Raw genomic sequence first — 14,776 nt, 5'->3', positions numbered from 1 at the left:
CACAGAAGGGTCAGGCAGACTGCGACATGTGACACAGAAACATCCACCCTCACAATTGTTGCACCTACAGAATGGAACAAGTGTGTGAACAGATACCCCTGTATTGAAATCATCTTTAAGTTAGCCAACAGTTACTATAAATGCACTAATGTTGCTGTTAGCATGCAGTCAGTATTTAAAATTTATATCGTCTTAATGTGGATAGGCTTCAACAGAATATGGAAATATTGTTGGATACCTGGCAGATGTTGCCCCTTTCTTTAATGGGTCACATCTGCTTGGTTAAGCTGTTTATCTTTCCTAAATGGTTGTATATGTTACAATCTTTGCCGTTATGTTTACTCAAGAAGGATTTAAAGATCTTTTATAAAAAGATTACTCATTTCTGTTGGGCTGCTAAGAAACCTAAATTAAAGTTGACATATTTGCTGGGTATTTGGAATAGAGGGGGGTTGGGTTTACCGGATATGCGGATTTATAATTATGCGTGTTTGCTTCGTCATTTGGGTGATTGGGTAAATGTGACAAGCATTTATACTCCACTTCAGATGGAACAGGAGTTTTTAACTCCTTATGATATATTTGCATTACTACATAGTACACGAAATGCCGTTACCATCTCTTATTCGTTCAAGTGTTGTATTTAATACTTTACAAAAGGTATGGTGTTGGTTTGTGCAATTATTGGGAAGGAATCCAATGGTTACTGATCTCTTGCATTTGCAGGGTAATCTGGCTTTTCTTCTGGGTAGAGACTACAGGGAGTATAGATTATGGGGTGCAAGAGGAATTTTAAGATTGGAACATATACTGGGAAATGAGGGGGAGCTATTGACTCATACTGAATTGTTGCCTAAGGTGGGGGAGTCTTGGGGAGCGCAATTTGCATGTATACAAGTGGAACATTATGTGAGATCCCTTGACAGAGTACAGTTGAGTTTGCATTTGGGTGCTAGATTGAGAGAGTTGTTTGCTCAGGAAGAGGGGATGTCTCTTTCGGTGTCTTGTATTCATACTATTTTGCAAAAATTACAACCAGACAAGGACTATCAGAAAATTCGGGATAAATGGGAGCAAGATTTACAGCTTAATTTGAGACACTGGGATATTGCCTGTACTTTAAGAGCGACACCTGGGGTGACATCATGTTCTTGGTTAAGAGAAACATATTATAGGGTTACATTATGTGCCTATTACACACGAACACAATTGTTTTATAATGGTCTTCCTACACCTTTGTGTCATAAATGTGGGAGGGAGAGTCATACATTAGGTCATGCATTTTGGTTTTGCGCCATAATTCAGCACTTTTGGAAGCAAATCATAAATTATATGTCAAAAATAATTGGAAGATCTTTGCGCTGTTCTCCTTCTTTGTTTATTTTGGATTTGCCAGAAGCTTTTGGCCATTTGCCTAAAGGAAATAAGGCATTGTGTAGGAAAATGAGTCTCTTGGCTAGAAAATGTATACTTCAATATTGGACGATTCCTGATCCTCCGAGGTTTTGGCATTGGCGGAACCAATTACATCAGTTGGCCATTTGGGAAGCTAGAGATGCTGGAATTATAAGAAAGCGAAAGATGTTATTTATACAAACCTGGGATTCATATTTGCAAGATTTGCATCCTAAGGGCCGTAGTGCGATTTTAAGTTGGGTCTCTTAATTGGGCTTTTATTTAGTTAAATAGAGAGTATCATTGGGAAGAGAGTACTATTGGGTGGGGAGAGGTGGGTGTGGAGAGGGATGGTAGAGGTTCAAACACATATAGATAAAGTGGGGGTTTATTGAAAGTGGAATTTGTCTTTTATTATGTATATTATATTATTATAGTTGATGCATTATTGATGTGTTTTGATGTTGCATTTGTTATTTTTGATGATGTTTGCATCAATAAAAACTGTTTGAATCTAAAATTAATTCCAGAGCGCTTACCAGCCCCTATTTTGAAGGCAGTGAGGGCTCCTGCCAGTGTAGTACTATGGTGGGGGGGGGGGGCAGAGGGAGATTGACTGCCCTGGGTGTCATCCTGATAAGGGGTGCTGACACCTCTCCTCTCCGCCCCCCTAACCACATACCTCTTTAAATGTTCGCTGGCACAAACAGCATCTTCCATTTGCTGCTCGTGCCGGCCTCGGCTCCCTTCTGATGTCACTTCCTGGTCATGCGAGCAACAGGTGGAAGATGTTGCTCGTGCCAGCGAACATTTCAAGAGGCACGCAGGGGGCAGTGAGGGACACCACCATCCTGAGCACTACCTTCTCTCATTAACCTACTGGTTCCTGCATCATCAGGAATGCCCGCACGCTAACCCTAGACACGCCCCTCAAAAAGAAATACAAAAAATTATTTAGAACATAGCAACCGCACATTCAAAAACCACTGTGTTTTGCTGCATTAAACCCACAGTAGTACCTAATGCAGTTTAGTAAAAGGACCAACATATCTACTTACTTAACTGCTTAGTGGACAGAATATTGTTGCTAACCAATTAAGTACTGGCTTCATCAACTCAGCACGAACCAGACAGCACTTTGGCAGCAAAACTGATATTCAGCATCTCCCACCCAGTTAAATCCTTTTAAATCGGGCCCATTTTTATTATGTTAATTGCTAAAGTGTTTGACTCAAACAAACCAGTGCAATTTGCTGCATTAGATTCCCCCCCCACCCCCTTGTATGGACTGATCTTATCCCACCTTACCTAAAAAAGATGGTTGCACCTGTATAACTTTGGGCTTGTGAAGGTTTGCCTTGTCTCAGATCATCTGCTACTTGCTTAGGTAGCATACCTGCATTTTCAAAGAGTGAAAGACAATTAATACAAAGGCCAATAAAATGATGAAAATATGATCAAGATAAGAAAAAAAATAATCATTCCTGCCATAGGAATCTTTTAATACCTACACATATATATGAGGGTAAATCAAAAAGTAAAGGCAAAATAAATTTAGCGACTTTAATAGAAGTAACTGCGAGCAATTGAACATAACACTTTTCCACATAGTCCCCATGCAAGATGACGCATTTGTTGTATCATTCAACTAGCTTCTGTATTCCTGCAGAGATGTTTTTCGGCTGCTCCCGAAGCCAGGTGAGCACCTCTTCCTTTACTTTATGCTTTGTGTTTTGCTGGTAAACCTAGGTCTGCACCTTCCCCATTACTACACCACTGAGTTCAATTCTGTTGCATTTTATTTTCTGTAAACATGCACTTACTGTACAGCAGGCGGTCTGTCTTCTGTTTTTCATGCATTAAATCCTGGGTTCTTTCTGCAACCAGCACTTCCAAGTGCTTACTGTACTTTTCCATCTAATCCAAATAGAAAATGTAGAATGTTTATGTCTCTTACCTGTGGAAGGGACTAAGGAGTTTCTTTTACTAAGTGGCTGCAAAAAGTGACATTTAGCACTCCCTTACAAGGGCCTTTAAGAACATAAGAATAGCCTTACTGGGTCAGACCAATGGTCCATCAAGCCCGCTAGCCCAAAACCCAGGGAGTAGCAATATTCCATGCTATCGATCCAGGGCAAGCAGTGGCTTCTCCAATGTTTTTCCTGTGCACTAAGACCATTTTTCCCACGGCCAGAAAATGGACGATTTTCCTATTTTCTGAATTAATGGCCATGTACTAATGTTACCTTTGGTGCGCAGCCATTAAAAAAGTTGGCATGTGAACACTTACCAACTATTGTGCCCCATTTTGTAGGCAGTAAAGGCCTGATTCTATAAATGGCACTTAACCTTGTAGGCGCAGTTGTTAACAAACTGCTAGGTGTGGCACCTAGGTGTACTTGGGCATCGCTGGGCATCCTAGAGGTAGGTGCCAGTATAGTGAGCCATGTTTTTCACTTGGTCTAATTTACTAGCATCTAACTCTTGACGCCTAAGTCAACCACACCTGCCAGGTAGGTGTCATTAGGCATTGGAGGGCACTTCGATTTAGGTGTTGATAGGTGCCACATGGATATCTGTACGCAACCTTAATTAACAATTTTAAAAAATTGTTTCTTAATTGTATGGTCCATTGCCATGCCATTTAACCCAATAAAAAACAATTAAGTTGCATGCTGATTTTAGTTAGGTGTTATTAGGCATTTGTGATTAGGACGCCTAGCATTGCCTAACCTAGGCACCATTTATAGAATCAGGCCCTAAGGGCTCACATGCTAATCCTGCACTAATGAGCACGCAGTAATGTTGCTGCATTAACTGATTCACAGCTTTCAACCCATGCTCTCTGCCCTCCGCAGAAAAATTAAGATTTTTTTAATGTTCAGTTTGTGCACACAGATTGATAATTTACTACAGGGCACCTTAGCATGTCTGGCAGTATGCCATTTTAAAGAATTACAATAGTCAATGCGACTTGTACATGCTTTGGTAATAAGTTACATTGGCTATTATAATTCTTTATATTCTGGTCTTACAATCAACAGTCAAGCATGCATTACTCAAGCAAAGCACATGAACAAATATATTGCATACTAAACCTCATTCCCAAAGTTTAAGAAAATAAGAAGAGAAACCCTACTCACAATGGCTGTGGTTCAGAGCAAGTGGACATGTCTGATGCACAATCTTGACATCATTGTGACATCATCAATATGCATCTAGATGGCAGATTGTCACTATAAAAAATAGGAATATGTGTTGGGGTACCTGACCATACTAGGGATTTGAATCCACCATCTTGGGAAGATGGAAGAAATGCCTTTAATCACTAGAGCTTCCTTTTAGGCAAGGGTTCCTGCCATGTGAGACGATTCCTCAGGAGATCTTAGCCATCTTAGGGTAAAAATAAGTTTCCCTCTGGACCCTGGAAATGACAGAGTGCAAATGTAAATGGCAAAGTCCTCTTGATACCTGTCCTCAACCCATACTCTCTTATGAGACCAAAAAGGAAGCTAAGGTCCTGGTGGGGGGGAGGAGTTGTGTAGATTTGAACCCATAACCTGTGGAAGATGGAAGAAGTGCCTTTAACCACTGAGTCACAGGAGCTTCCTTTTAGACAATGGTTCCTATTATTTTTTAGTGACATTCTGTCATCTAGGTGCTCTAGTCCAATGTCTTTCAAACATTTTTAGCTAAACGGAGCAAATATTATTCACAGCCCATTATAATTTTGCTTTTTTCTCATTTGCATTATTCTTCCACCAGATTATGTGATATTTTATTATTACATTTTCCACAGATTACAGGAGTATAGTATAAACGACAGCTCAATTTCTCTTTTGCTTACTCTGCTATTACAATTTGGAATAACCTGCCTGTTTATATTAGGGCAGGTATCAATTATTTAAAGTTTCATAAAAATTTGAAAACTTTTTATATGACTTGTTGTAATATCCATGTTATGATAATACAGTATTTTAATTATTGATTGTTTTTGTATTTTCCCATAGATTTTATGGCCTCTTTGAATGTAAATTGCCTTGAACCTTTTTGGTATAGTGCAATTAATAAGTTGTGGACTAGATTAGATTAGATAATTGAAATTATAAAACTGCAAAACCAATCAAAAAATTAAATTTGAGAGTTATTTGTTTAAAGTTCTTTAAGCTATGTATGGGTAATTGTAACAGCAACCAGGATGGTCTTGGGGCTCAAGGATCTCACGTATGAAGAAAGACTAAAGAAATTGCGGCTGTACTCACTTGAGGAAAGAAGAGAACGGGGAGATATGATTGAAACATATAAGTATATCACGGGACGCATCAAGTCAGAAGATGATATCTTCCGGCTCATGGGACCCTCGACCACCAGAGGGCATCCGCTGAAAATCAGGGGAGGGAAGCTCCATGGAGACTTCAGGAAGTATTTCTTCACCGAGAGAGTTGTGGATCATTGGAACAGACTCCCACTCCAGGTGATAGAGGCCAGCAGCGTGACGGATTTTAAGAGAAAATGGGATACTCACGTGGGATCTTTAAGGGAGTAAACTCAGGGGGGGGATACTTGGAATGGGCAGACTTGGTGGGCTATAGCCCTTTTCTGCCGCTTTTTCTATGTTTCTATGTTAAACTAAAGTACATAGAATAGAATTGCTAATCAATGCGATGGATGTGCTTGTTTTTGAGTGCAAATTAATTCAAAACACTGCTTGACAGTCGACAAGCAATCACACATTTCATCATCCACCATCTGCAGTAGTTCTCTTTTTTTATATCTAATTTCTTTCAGAGCTGAAAATCCAAGTTTGCAAAGATAAGAAGCTCCAAACAGTAACAAAGCCTTGATTTCTTTGTTGCTCAAATTAGGATAACTATTGCACAAAAAATAGGGAAAAAAAACCCTAAAATTACTTGCCATTAGTTTTCACGTCAAAGAATGATGCTTGTCTGGGCACACAGAAGCTCATAACATTGACAGCCTCTTGCATATGGGATGTACATGCCATCTATTCTAGTGCATACTTATGAAGGGAATTTTTAACAATAAAGTAAAATTCTGGAATTTCTCTTGACACACCCGGAATCTCTTTGAGGCACACCACTGAACCATGGCACACAGTTTGAGAGACACTGCTCTAGTCCAACATAAAATATCATCCTTAAAAATAATTGTAAAATCACTATGAATAACAAGTGGGGAAAGTATGCAGAACATGGGTTATTGAATTATGACCCGCTGAGTGAAAAGGTACCAAATGTGTGGGTTACAAATAACAAAGACGTAAGCTGTTAAAGACTGGAGGGATAAATTTGGACAACTTTCATGTTTGAAAGTTTTGTACTATAGGGTCAGTAGAAAGGGACTTTGCATTATTTTCACAACTTTGATGTTTTTCATGCTCTGCAGTCTAAAACTTGTGAGTACCTACAAAGTACCTAAAGTGGGGTATGTGATTTCTGGGGTTAATTACAGCATAAAATGCAACTGAGGCCTATATTTTTAGTGCAGGATTCTAGTCTATTCTATTTGAGTTCTTTATATACCACCCTATATGTTGAGTTTAAGAGCAGTTTACAGTGTAATACAGAAAAATATAAAAAAATAAATAATAATATAAATTCAAAAAAGCATGTAAAAATAATATTACTAAACAGTAATGCAAAAAAAACCCCAAAGCCATCCCAACCAACAACAAATAAACAGTATTACTAGTTTGTACTGTAAATACTGAGGAAAATAGCCAAGTTTTCAGCATCTTACAGAAAGTTAAATAGCCCAATGAATCTGAAATTGCTGAGGGCAAAGTATACCAGAGGGAAGTACCAGCACATGAAAAAGCTCTTTTCCTGCAGAGAAGGAAGCTCAAACAGGCTATACTGGGAAGAAGTGTAGCACTCTATCCCAACAGAGTTCCTTCAATTTCTCCCTAAGGTGTCCTGGCTGAAAAATCTTAAAGGATTTGAAAACAAGACACAGTAATTTGAAAGAGATATTTTCTTGAACAGGAAGCCAATACAGGTCCTTTAAGCCAGGAGTGTTATGTTCAAACTGAATTACTATTTTCCATCTAGTTCTTATATGTTCTATGTTGAGGGGTTTTTTTAACCAGAAGGTATTTGTTGTAATGGTGGTGGTGTGCCTTGTTGTGTTAATTTCCCTTTTCACATGCTTTTTAGTGCTACATACTCAGGTTCAGGAAGTTAATTAATCTAGCTTGGGCCTTAAAGAGCGGAATAGCGTGCGCTACATTGCCGTGCGTGCTAGCTGCTACCGCCTCCTTTTGAGCAGGCGGTAGATTTATGGCTAATGTGTGCTATAGCACGTGCTAATCCTGTGCGTGCACTAAAACGCTTAGCGCATCTTTGTAAAAGGAGCCCTAAGTTATAGGTGTTTCCTTCAAGATTTCACTGAAAGTATTATTTTTGAGCTATTTTGAAATCCTATCATATCCAAAGGGCACGATCCTGAGGTGCCTTGTGGGGCTCCTTTTATGAAGCCGCATTAGCGGTTTAATGCGCGTAATAGCGCGTGCTAATTTGCCGGCCGCGCTAGCCGCTACCGCCTCCTCTTGAGCAGGCTAGCGCACGCTAAAAAGGTGCGTGTGATAAAGCCGCTAACGCGGCTTCTTAAAAGGGGCCCATAATGTTGCTCATTAGGCATCATGAACTGCTGGGTTGTAATTGGACCCGAAAGAGACAAGATTAAAAATAAAAAAAATACCCCAAGGTAGAAAAACAGCTTAGACATTCCAGGGGAAGCCAGTTTGTAAAACTTTTTTTTTTTTTCCTTTTTCTTCAGGGTGTACAGAAAGCTCAAATCAGTCTTAAAATCAGATGGCATTGCACCTAAGCCATATGGCAAGGAGCAAAAGACATCAGAAGCATGTGCACATCCAACCGAGACTAGAAAGTTGGCTGTAAAGTTTATTGAGATCTTTGCTTTTCAGAACACTGTGTTGCCTGGCTGCCTTCCCACTTTTAATGATCTGGGCCTTTTACTGCGATCTGAATTCATGAAGACATCAATTCATCAGAAATATGACCGCCAGTGTTGCAGAAGAGCATCGTCTTCCCTATTCTTCTTTCACTGAACTGTGGAGAAAGTTCTTGCCAGGCATCTATATTCGCAAACCTCACAGCAATTTGTATTCTCTTTATAAAATGGATCCGGTTGCACTTTCAAAACTGATGAGAAAAGATGCGCTCTTTTGAACCACAGCTTGGCACATCTGAACCTTGTCGATCGAGAGAGCAAGTACTACAAGGAAGCAATTGAATGGTCCAAGCAAAAATCAGCAAACAGATTGATCATTCTTTTGGGGTGAGTCGATCTTTCACAGACACAATGCATTATTCATTTGATTATTTTCAGCAGGTGCATGTACCATATGACCTGGACCATGTTGGACCACTTTACTTTATGCTACCCTACAAATTAGGACTCTTTGGCATCATTGCATTACATTAGTGATTTTTATTCCGCCATTACCTTGCGGTTCAAGGCGGATTACAGAAGAGGATTTCTGGACATGTCCAGAGGTGTTACAGAGTAGAGCGGGTTGCTTCAGAGGATTGAAATGTTTCATACGGTGTTAGTTAGTCTTCATGGATTTCTTGAATAGCAGGGTTTTTATTTCTTTTCTGTAAGTTTTGTCAAAGATGGTTTTGTTTATCAACCCAGAGGCTGTAGTCAGGTGAAAAAGATCAAACCAGGTGATATCAGTGTTACACTACTATTTTGAACACTAGTTTCTGAGAAACAGAAGCCACGCTGAATACGTATCGACAATTGTGTTAGATAAAATAAAAATCGGTCTGTGATATCCTATCTTTGCTGGTATGTTTTATGCAGACTATATTCAAAACTCATGTTGCAGTTCTTAGTTGTGGGGAATAAGTTCTCACTAGGGCAACTCCGGTCCTTGAGTGTCCGGAATCCAATATGGTTTTCAGGATTTCCTCAATGAATATGCATGAGATCTATTTGCATGCACTGCTTTCAATGTATATTCATTGGGGAAATCCTGAAAACCTGATTGGATTAAGGCCCTCGAGGACTGGAGTTGCCCATGTCTGCACTAGACTATGGTGCCGGGGTATTCAAGAAATTGGTCATATGTACTTCATGAGTAACTCCTGAAGATGTTGCAAACTGTGGGTTTTCTTCTGTTCCTCTGTGTGAAGTATTTAGCAACAGTTTTCACTAAAGCAGGGGTATCAAAGTCCCCCCTCGAGGGCTGCATTCCTGTCGGGTTTTCAGGATTTCCTCAATGAATATGTATGAGATCTATTAGCATACAATGAAAGCAGTGCATGCAAATAGATCTCATACATATTGTGACAGGGAAGTGCCTGTCAGCAGTTTAAACCCGGTTTTAAACCCTGCCTTGCAAAGGGCTGTCCCTATTCCTAAGCCCAGGAAACTGTCTAGTATCCCTGTGCCTAGCACTAAGAGCCAACAGGCAGGGCAAGGCAGAGAGGCAAGGACAGAAACCATAACATCTAGTTTAGGGCACTATAATTCCTTTTATGATCCCTTGGGCAAAGCTCTGACAAAACCTCTGAGAAAGAAAACCAGCACAGGCATGGTTAATGAGGGGGGTGTGGCTAGCAAGCAGGACGAACCCAGAGGGAGAGTGAGATTAGGCTTGCAGCATAAAATGAGCCCAGGTGGAAACAATAGGGGGGAGGGCTGATGAGATTACGGACACTGTGGAGAATACTGGAGAGAAGACTGGAAGGAGGAATGCAGGGAAGAGCCAGGCTGCACTAAGCAGGAGAGAGCCTGCCAAGAGGTCTCTGTCCCAGACCTTAGCTAAAGCACAGCTGGTCTTACAACCCTCCCGAGTGACCAGACTTCTAACTCCTCAACAGCAGTGCAGGGAAGTAGCAAGACTTCCAGGACAGGGCTGTCCGTTAGCTGGCCCTGAAGGGAGTTCTTACCCTAGCTCAGAGAATGGTGATTCCCTAATGGAATTAGAAAGGGCGTTATCTGAGAGCAGTGACATGGAATGCAATCTCACAGCATGGGAGCTCCAGGAGAGTCCCAGATAACGAGGTATGAATGGGGGAGGGGAATGAAAGTGAATGTTTGGAAGTAGCGTTCTTTCTCCCTTAGTCTAACTGTGAACTAGCATGAATAAATTACTTAGAGCCCGAGAGGAAAGCCTGTGAAGATAGGGAAGGAGGTGAGAACCTGTAATTAACCTCCTCAGAAAGCTTGCACGGAACTTAGAGTCCAGGTATAGTTTAACCCTGAAGCAGGAACTTTGGGGAGGTGACTAACAGCAGTCTGAAACGGTTGGGTTATAAAGTTCCCTAGCCCTACCCTGAGAGCTTGGGGTAGTGGGGGCATTGGGCTTCAGGTGGGACAGTGCTAAAGCTGCCTAACGATTTTTCAAACAGAAAAAGCAAAATCAGGAGAAAACGTTTTTGGTTTTATTTTTGGCTTTTCTGCCTGGACATCAGGCTGGACTGTATGAAAATATGTTTTGTTTAAGTCTCCTCAACACAGAGGGACTGCTTGAACCCTAGTGCTGTAAACTGAGGGAAATAAACGAAAAGCTGAACTTTACCACTAACGCAGCCTCCATTAATTATTTCACTGTTTCCCAGCAGAAGTCCTCCTGGGAGCGCTTGGTCCTTACGCCTGGGGTGGGAGCTGGGTTGCCAGCGCTAGGCTTACCCCCGGCCCCGCCACAATATTCATTGGGGAAATCCTGAAAACCCAACTGGATTGCGGCCCTCGAAGAGGGACTTTGACACCCCTGCACTAAAGTCATAACTTGAACAGCCTGGTTTTGAAACTGAGCAGTTACCGTTATTTCTAGATCATAAATCGCACTCCATAAAGCATCCGAAGTTATTACTTGTGTTTAGGAAAAGTTAACTAATTCTCCAATAATAGTGTTTTCTACCGCTTAGGTCTGGAATTGCTCCCTTTGTGGCAACTTACTCCTCTCTTGGACATTCTGAAATCAACAGCAGTGCCACCTTCTCATCAAGTTGGGGAATTCAAACTGGTCATATCAAAACTCCACTCAGCGGTTTCTCCAAAGCCCGTGCTTGATTAGTAGATGGCCAAGGTGGTTGTCTGCGCCACTCCCAACTCAAGGCAGTCTCCAAAGTCAAGTGAGATTCTGGAGTTCCCTTATCCACCAGGCCTCCGAGTTAGGGTTACCATATGGCTCCAGAAAAAGGAGGACGGATTGAGCCATCCAGGCTTTACTTCCATTGCTTTCAATGGAAGTAAGGAAGACAGATTGAGACCTCTGGGTTTTACTTCCATTGAAAACAATGGAAGTAAAACCCAGATGGCTCAATCCGTCCTCCTTTTTCTGGAGCCATATGGTAACCTGAATCCGAGTGGCTCTGCGATTACAATATGAACTAGGACAGAACTCCAGCAGCCCAAAGCCAGGGGGAACATGAGAGTGTGTGGCGCAGGGGTTAGATCTACAGCCTCAGCACCCTGAGGCAGTGGGTTCAAATCCCTCACTGCTCCTTATGACCCTGGGCAAGTCACTTAATCCCTTCATTACCCCAGTTACACTAGATAGAGTTTGTGCACACTAGGACAGATAGGGAAATATGATAAAATAGCTGAATGTAAACCACTTAGGATATAAGTGGTATATAAATAAATTAAATTAAACATTAATGCCAGCTTTCTGGTTTCAGACCTTCTTTTTTCACCTTAACAGGAGAAAGAAAGAAAGATGGATGTTTTTAGGTTTAGAGTGGACACAGTTCAGCATATTTCATCACACATAAAAATTGTAAGACAGTGTCATAACAAAGGTACATCAAGCTCAGTATCTTGTTTCTGATAGTGGCTAACTCCAAAATGGATCTCAAAAAACTAGACAGCGTCTATCTATCTACCCCCAGGGATACCTTAATAATGGTTTATAATAATAATAATAATAATAATTTTATTCTTGTATACCGCCATACCCAATAAGTTCTAGGCGGTTCACATCCGTTAATTAAGATCCGCGATGACACACGGATTTACAAAATTTTAACAATGTTACAGGCAATGAAGAGGGGAGCGTGGGAACGCTTTAACTGAGATTTAGCAGAGGTAAAAGTAATACAGAAGGTAGGGTTGGAAAGTATGAGATAACGAGAGAGAGACCAAGTGGGGGGAGGGGGGGAAGTGGGGGAGCAGAAGGAACGGGGTGAGTGTGGGAAAGGGGAGAGGCAGGGGGAAAGGGGATTAAAAGACCTGTTCACGGAAAAGGTGCGTTTTGAGAAGTTTTCTAAAACTAAGGTAAGTGGGTATCATTGGGCAAGCCAAGGGTTCAGCTTAGCCGCCTGGTAAGCAAAGGTTTATGAACTTTTCCTCCAGAATTTTTTTTTATTAAACATGGTTTTACTAACTACTTTTATAACATCATCTAGCAACGAGTTCTAGAGCCTAACTATTCTATGAGTGAAAAGATATTTTCTCTTATTTGCCTTAAATGTAGCAGTTATCAGAAAAGTCTTAACATTTTTTATGAAAGATGTGGAACTTCTGGAAAGAAGGGGTTTATAATGGCAGCAAGGAATACGGAGAATAAAGCGAAGTTACTTACCTGTAACGGGAGTTCTCCATGGACAAGCAGTATAAGTCAGCCCCACTTTTGGTGACGTCATCTACGTCCCCAATTCGGATTTGCTCTCCCAGAGCTCAGGTGAGGCTTTGGGAGCCTCATCTGAGCATGTGCAGGTAGCCCTATATATACCTGTGCTGTCCCTCATTTAATCCAGTTTAGTTCATCCGCCCTCACGGACGGATAACGCTCTCCATCCAAAAGAAGAAGAAAAGTTAAAAAAAAGAAGAGAAAACGATGGCAGAAAGAACAGAAAAACCAGCAGCAAAACCTGGATTCAAGAAATGCCCGGACTGCAAAAGAAAAATGAGCTCCACGGACCCCCACGAGGTGTGTGTCCGTTGCCTTGGGGAGGCTCACCTCATGACTGCCTGCCCTCAGTGCCTAAAAATGTCCCCGAGGGCTCGAAGAAACCAGCTCCATTCTCTACAGAACTCGGGAGAAGACCAACGGAGGAAGGAAAAAACCCAGCAAACTACAAAAACCCTTCCGGCACACCCGACTCCAGAAAGAGCTTTCCCGGGACTCCCAGCCACAGACCTGACTCACCTGCAGCCTGAAAACGATCAGCAACGGCAAGGCAGACTGCTCCTGAAGCTGTCCGGACTGCTAAAAGCATCCCCACCAGCTGCCCCGAGGATCGGGCCACCTTCCGGCTCACCGAAGGTCTCCCCGATGGCTTATCTACGTTCCCAATTCGGATTTGCTCTCCCAGAGCTGAGGTGAGGCTTTAGGAGCATCATCTGAGCATGTGCAGGTAGCCCTATATATACCTGTGCTGTCCCTCACTAATCCAGTGATTCCCCTAGCTTGAGTCTTATTGCAGTTTCACCCATAGGGGAGGAGGGAGGGTCAGTGTGGCTGACTTATCCTGCTGTCCACGGAGAATCCCGTTACAGGTAAGTAACTTCGCTTTCTCCATGGACAAGCAATATAAGTCAGCTGCGGGTGCGGAGGGTGTAAGAGGACGGGGTCCCCGTCGGGGATGGTCCCCTCTGCGTCCCCGCTACCTCGCTGCGGTAGGGTGAGGCTGCATAAATGTCAGGTGAGGGACAGAGACAAAGCCCCAGTTACTGAGACCAGTCAGAGGTTATGCGTTGTAAACAATAGGAACTTTATGTTGGTCCTTAGAACTGGACCAACACTTCCTTTTTTTTTTTTAATCTACCAACATGGTAGAGTATGTATCTCAATAACAGATAGCGATTATAACAAATATATATCAATAACGTGGTGTTTGAGTAACACTTTTTTTTTTTTTTTTTGATTGTGCAAATTGTGCCAACATAGCAGAATATAAGCTGTCTAACAATCTTTTCTGTCTGATTCAGACAGATCAGATAGTCCTGTTCATCTAGACAGAAGGATAACCACAGAGATCAGTCATCAACACATCCATCGCAAACATTTTTGAAAGAAGAAAAAAATCTTGACTTACCAGCATCATCATCATGTCCACAGGACTAACTTTGCTAGGGTTCATCTTATGGAGCAGCTTCTTCACTTGTTCAAAGTTAGGCCTTTGCGTTGGATTCTGTGTTCTGCATCTCCTGATCAACTGCAGTGATTGACAATGGAAGGCTATAGTCTAAATTGTTAAAAGCATGAAGGAGCAGAACACAGGAAAAATGGCCCATCACAGTTCCTTGAACAAATAAAATGTCTGGGGTGTTTTACAGCACTCAGTGCATCTGAATGAGCGGGCATGCTTTAATAATTAGGGCTGTGGAGTCGGTAGACCAAACCTTTGACTCAGAGTCAGGGTCAGACAGTGGGAAAGTA

At 41.7% G+C, this 14,776-nt stretch overlaps 1 protein-coding gene across 1 annotated transcript in view; it reads right to left on the bottom strand.

The window, feature by feature from the left end:
• The window catches only part of LOC117368913 (atrial natriuretic peptide receptor 1-like), a 164,766-nt gene that overhangs the window by 25,154 nt on the left and 124,836 nt on the right, over positions 1–14,776 (bottom strand). Inside the window, 3 exon segments of the mRNA XM_033962688.1 lie at positions 2,704–2,791; positions 3,219–3,312; positions 14,433–14,552. Of these exon segments, the coding sequence (XP_033818579.1) occupies positions 2,704–2,791; positions 3,219–3,312; positions 14,433–14,552 (302 nt within the window).

The sequence above is a fragment of the Geotrypetes seraphini genome, chromosome 1 (genome assembly GCF_902459505.1).
Source record: "Geotrypetes seraphini chromosome 1, aGeoSer1.1, whole genome shotgun sequence".
NCBI classification, from domain to species: domain Eukaryota; kingdom Metazoa; phylum Chordata; class Amphibia; order Gymnophiona; family Dermophiidae; genus Geotrypetes; species Geotrypetes seraphini.
Note: the sequence above shows the minus strand (reverse complement) of the source record. Positions and strands in the feature narration are given on the sequence as shown.